This window comes from Lactuca sativa, chromosome 7 (genome assembly GCF_002870075.4).
Source record: "Lactuca sativa cultivar Salinas chromosome 7, Lsat_Salinas_v11, whole genome shotgun sequence".
Classification (NCBI taxonomy): Eukaryota; Viridiplantae; Streptophyta; class Magnoliopsida; order Asterales; family Asteraceae; genus Lactuca; species Lactuca sativa.
Genome location: NC_056629.2, coordinates 49,066,167 through 49,072,736, shown reverse-complemented (window position 1 = coordinate 49,072,736; position 6,570 = coordinate 49,066,167). Strand labels below are relative to the sequence as shown.

General features: G+C 34.1%; 1 protein-coding gene across 1 annotated transcript in view; it reads left to right on the top strand.

Moving 5' to 3' along the window:
- Positions 1-729, top strand: part of LOC111891397 (thaumatin-like protein) — a 23,320-nt gene extending 22,591 nt beyond the window's left edge. Inside the window, 2 exon segments of the mRNA XM_052765672.1 lie at positions 64-458; positions 460-729. Of these exon segments, the coding sequence (XP_052621632.1) occupies positions 64-458; positions 460-729 (665 nt within the window).
- The last annotated feature ends 5,841 nt before the right edge of the window (positions 730-6,570 follow it).

Below are 6,570 nucleotides of genomic sequence, written 5' to 3'. Positions count from 1 at the left end.
TGTTTTTTGCTTCAATACTTCCGCTTTTCTTAATAATAATATTTCATGGTATTTCTTATACAGGTGTTGATGCAGCAGTTTTTACATTCGAAAACAGATGTGCCATGACCATATGGCCTGCGATCCAACCTTCTGCCGGGCGACCCTTACTCATGAAAGGTGGTCTTGAGCTTAAACCTCAAGAATCAACGAATGTGACAGCTCCAATAGGATGGTCAGGACGCTTTTGGGGCCGAAGCGGATGCAACTTCAATAATCATGGTGAGGGAACATGTGAAACTGGAGACTGCGCAAATGGTCTTTACTGCAACGGTGCTGGAGGACAACCCCCAGCTTCGCTAGCTGAGTTCACCCTCGATAGCCCTTTAGATTTTTATGATGTTAGCCTCGTGGATGGATATAACTTGCCCATATCGATATTCCCATATGACGACTCGCGAGTTTGCCCCAGCATTAGGTTGTGACACTGACTTGAACCTACACTGCCCTTCTAATCTGCAAGTGAAAGGGGATCATGGAGAGACGGTGGCATGCAAGAGCGGATGCACAGCTTTTCAGTCACCTGAATATTGTTGCACTGGTCAGTTCCAGGATCCTAATATATGCAAGCCCACGAAATACTCGGAATATTTCAAGCATGGTTGCCCTACTGCTTACAGCTATGCTTTTGATGACGGATCAAGTACTTTTACTTGCCGAGAAGCCAATTACATGATCATATTCTGTTAAAACTTTTTGGAAAGAATAGAATAAATAAATGCCTCGAAAACCAGCGATATAGTACTTAATAAGAGCATGTATCATATCTATAATTCCTTACTGTGAAGATTACAGGAATAAACTTATGGACTATGGTTGCTATATATGTATGGCCACTAATAATTTTATAGTTATACAACATCATCTTAATAACACAAGATCATGTGTCTTAGTGTCACAGATCGAGCTTGTGTCATGGAAAATGAAATGGGCGGAAGATGAGGGTCAAAAGCTATCATGACATATATATAGGATGTAATCTTGTACTCAGGCTTCATATATGCTCAAGACAAGCACAATAAAACTAATATTCATCCGTCCAAAATTATTTTTCACTTTACTATTTTAGTTTTTTCCAAAATTATTGTCCACTATCAAAATTAGATATACAACTTACCATATTACCTTACATTTAATAAAGTAATCTAAAATAATTAGAAATGCAAATTACCTACTGTTTTTAGAAAAAGGGTCATTTTACTCAAAAAAAAAAAAATAAAATAAAATAAAATAAACAGACAAAATTAATTACTCTTTTTTTTTTTTTTAATATGCTATAACCATCAAACTTATAGCACCGGATTCCAGCAAAGACTTACATTTAGAATACATGCTGAAGAATTGTTTAGGCCAATTCTAGGAGGAAAGATAGAAGTATTGTCCGATTATTTACAACAATGAACTACTATTAGCTTTACAAAAAATTAAGTCAATGAATAAATAATATTTATATATGATAAATATATATATTATTAATCAGTCTAAATAAAAAATTAGATAATATATTTATTTATTATTTAATAACAAGTTAAATAAAAGAGTTTAGTATAAAAATAAATAAAAATAATTATTAATTAATATTATTTTAAAAGGTTTAAATAAATTGTTGACTAAAGTAATTAAAGTAATTGAGTTTGAGTTTGACTAATCTTAGGTGGTGTTTGTTTTTTATAAAAAAACATCTTCAAATCTTTTATTGTTGCGCGGCACAACACACGCGCAACACTTTTTGTCTTACAGTAGTTTGTTTTTCATAAGTCATCCGGGCTTAAAACCTCTGCCCGTATGCTTCTTGGGGAAGAACTTGTTATACTTCTTCCCACCCTTCAAACCTAAACCAAAATAGAATCCAAAAAAAAAAAAAAAAAAAAAAACGGCTGCATCTAGCATATCTTCTGGTCATCGATCTCCATCATCGTCCTTTCCAAATTCGCAGCCCCACCACCTACCGTCGCCACACCTCGTCGGCACCTTCCTTCTTCCTTCTTCGTCTGGAAGTCGATGTCGCATATCACAGATATGTAATTATTTTTTTTCTGTTTTTCTATCGATTCCACCAAGAAATTGGCAATTGAATTCGTTTTTAATCATAACTTGGTGCTGATTTCCTTTTTTTTTCTGAATATATGGTGCTGAATCATATATATATATATATATATATATATATATATATATATATATATATATATATATATATATATATGTGTGTGTGTGTGTGTGTGTGTGTTTTCTTGTTTTTTTTTCTTTGTTGAAGATGATGTTGAATCAGAAATTGTTGTTGATTTTGTTTTTTTTATGCATACATGTTGAATTGTTATTGTTGTTGTATGTTGTTTGTTTTTCAACTATAACAGTGATAGTTTACTGCTGAAAGGTCACCTGTTATATGCTGAAATATCATAAATTTTGCTTAAATGTTTGTCGAATATGCTAAAATCTTTGCTGAATTGTTATTGTTGTTGTATGTTGTTTGTTTTTCAACTATAATAATGATAGTTTATTGTTGAAAGGTCACAAATATATGCTGAAATATCATAAATTTTGCTTAAATGTTTGCTGAATATGTAAAATCTTTGTTGAAACCATAAACTTCTATGCAAGTTTATGCTTAATTGCTGATTGTATTGTATAATCTTTGCTTATATGGTTTTTTTATTCATGATGCATTGTTGTTGAAATGCCATCAATTTAAGTTATTATTATGTTGAAATATCATTAATCTTTGTTGCTAAAGTATTTATTCCCTATTTTTTTGTCATTAGCAATGGGAGATAAACATACATGGACCAATGAGCAAACAAAATTTTTATTACACATTTGTATTGAAGAAGTACAAACTGTGGGTAGAAAAGGTTTGAGTTTACACAAATAATCACGAAACAAGTTAGGAACAACCATTAAGGAAAAGTATGGCGTGGATTTGAATCAAAGACAATTGAAAAACACATATGACAACCTTAAAGCCAAATACATAGGATGGTTATACTTGAAAAACAAAACTGACAACCTTTACAATCCACAAACAATACTTTTAACTTAACAAATGAGGAGTAGGAGGACTTTAAAATGGTATATATATATATATATATATATATATATATATATATATACACACACACACACACACAAATATTTTAGAGGTAGTTTGTTTATATAGTTGTCATTTATTATATTATGACTTTTGTTACATTGATTGGGTTTAGGGACATCCGAAAGCCGCTTCTTTGAAAACCGTCCCATTATTGTTTCCAGAGCTTTGTGTAGAACTCTTTAATGGAAACAATGCATCTGGTAATCTCAGCTATGCCACATCCCAAACACCATCGGGACATGGATCATCTTCATTCCATGCCGCACCACTAAATATTATGGACGCCCCTTCCATTAACATAGAGGTGGATGATTACTTTTCCAGTCATACTAGTGAGCATTTTACTTAGCCACCACCTTCTACTGCTTCACCTTCTACTGATTCACCTTCTGCTGCTTCACCTTCTGGTAACCCCAACAAAAGGGCTAAACCCTCAACTCCTCGACCTCGAGCTCCTAGTGCCTCACCTGATCCACCTCCTTGTGCCTTACCTAAAGCTTCTATTATTGTTGATGATTTAGCACGGGAGATGCAAAAAGCTCTACTCCATTTGACTCAAGGGCCATCAATTCCCCAATGTTTAGAGAAGCTTGAGTTACTCGAGTTAGGCCTAGTAGACCCTCTACGATTTGATGCATATCATATTTTTGGAAGGACCATGAATATTAGGGAGATGTGGGTAAATTTTCCCAATGATCCACATATACTAAGAGGATGGATCGAGATGAAAACTACAAGTTTAGGAGTTTTAAAGGATGGAAAGATTGCTCGTTAAGTTTATATGTTTGAGTTTTTTGGTTTTAATTGGATGTGTTGGAACTATGTGGTGATGTTTTTTGGTTATCTGCTACTTGAATGCTATTTGTAGTATTTAGTACTTGAATTTTATGTTATTTGTTACTTGAGTTTTATGTTATTTGGTACTTGATTTATACTTTTATTTTTAAAAGGAAAAACAAAAAGGAAAAACAACCCAAATTTTTCTTTGTCAATAAGGTTAGTTCCATTACTCGGTTTATCCTTTTATTTTCAAAAGGAAAAACTAAATTAAATAATATTTAGTGAAAAAAAATATAATAACAATTTAGGGTGAAATAATTTAATTATGTGATTATAATTCATGCAAGGGTGTAAATTTAAGTTGAGGGGTTGAGATGTTACAAAAAAAAACTTGTATTGTCAACTTGCCTAGGTTTAGGGTTGAAAGGTGCTAAAAATCAAAATTTTAGGGGTTGGAAGGTGAAAATCGGGTATAACCCCCGTGGGGATTGAACCGATTATGCTTCCGTACTCGTTACTCCTCATGTGAATTAAGAAGCAATCCCGTAATCCACCTCATGCCTTTGTTACCTGCTTGACGTCGACAGGAGTGAAGGAGGAAAAAGAACCGATTCTTGGCCATTTGTTCCAGCGATCGTTGAGTAAGGAGAAGGAAGAAAAAACGATCCAGTTTGGGGAAGGAGGTAACGATCGCACGAGTGGGGAAACTGGGATCGCGACTGTCGACATGAGGAGGGAGGACGAGTTCGGTTTCAGGCTTGAGGTTGTATTTCGACTCCACTGGTATCATTCTTAATCGCCACTTTCTCATGTGATCAAAGTCTAATTTCGAGAAATTTGATTGTATTATGAGTTTAAATTGCCTTCCAATTTATGCAATTAATCTTGTCTTTCTATTCTACACTCTAGAACTTATGTTGGATCAGTTTCTAGCCACTTAGAGTGTGTTTCTTGATCAATTGTGGCTATGAAAATCACATGAAACATTCTCTCACAAGTTGTGGTTGGTACTCGAATGATATTGGAATGTTGAAGTAAAAAAAACAAAGAAATTTTGTTCCTGTTATTATATCTCTTGTAATTTTTAGCTCAAATCCTTATGGGTGATTTCATACATTGAAGTCGTGCTTTGGGCACTCCTTAAGACCCTCAAAATAGCCCCTTGAGGCCTTGATATGTGGGTAACTATAATGTTGTTTGGACTAACAAAGATGGTGTCAAAAGTCTAGATTGAAAGTCCTCACAATTCTTAGTGGTATTGCTTGTATTTTTTGTCTCAATAACCATGACTTGGAGGCTAAAACAACAAACTTGAAAACCACATAATGTGTATCTAAAGTTCACTCAAATTTCATCCCTGTATGTATCTTGAATGTGAACTAAGTCTTCATTGGTGTATGAAGATGTTTGGTGTTTGGTGTATAAGGGCATCTTACTTTCAATCAACTTTTAGTCAATTCTTGTTCTTTTCATAAACCGTTTAATTTCTGTCTTAATACCTTCATTCATGTTTTTGTTGTGTTAAATCATGTGGCTTTAATCCTTTTAACAAGGTCATGAATCATCTAGTAATTTTGGCAATTATTGGAAATCTGCACATTAACTTTGCCCCCATCTTGCGAGAGTTGTAGTTGCTAATCTGAGCAGAATGTGTAAATGCCCCTCTGTGGATAAAATGTAGGAAATAAAGTCTAGTTTTCAGAAAGTCTAGATTCATGTCAATCGGAGTTACAGATTCTGATTTATGCCAAAAACACTGAACAATGGTCAAACTGTTAAACTTTAAAAAAATATATATATGTAACCCATTAAGAAATTAAGGGTGTTATTGAAAATTGACCCCATTTTGATGATTTTTTGGTATGTGTGGTTATTAGGTGAAAACTTGAGAACTTCAAGAAGGTTCAAGACTTGAAGTAAAAAGGAGATCTCGCTTCAAACACAAGGTGAGCCGACAATTTTTCTTGACTTTAGTGCATAACCGAAAACCACATCTCATAGGTGGATTGTTGATGCAAATTAGGATTCATGCTAGACTTATATATGCTTGTGATAATTGTTGAAAATATGTTGTTTGCATCTTGTGTATGGTTGTGCCTTGGTATCGGTTTATATGGTGATATTCATGTTATATGATAGTTGTAAATTGCATGTGGATATGATGTTTCATGAATTGATAGTTATATGCTAAAGTATGGTGACATCTTAGTGAACTTCATTACTTGATAATTGCTCGTTTAAGCTGTATAAGAAACAATATTATTTTGGTGTATACATGCGTTTGTAGGGTGTAATGGTGACATGGGTAGAACCTTGCAAGTCTAATATGTTGAAAGAGCTTAAGCCTTATCGGTTGTTAGTTTCACGAACTTTCTAGATGGTCGTGTCACACGTAGTTTGTGTATACCTTGGTGTATGGGAACTAGAGTGGTGTTGGCTGTATGGTGTGGCTAGATCAAATATCTTGTGGGAATCAGGAGGTGTATCGATAGAATTGAAACCGTTTGTACCGATCTTGAACAACACCGTAAAGTACTTGTACTTTGCAGGTCGGAGTTGTGAAAATGGAAGTCTTGGGGTTGGTGTATTTAGGTGGAATTCATGAGTCACTTAGAGCACTAAACTGGTTGATCACACGAGTAGTGAATGGGGTTAAGTTA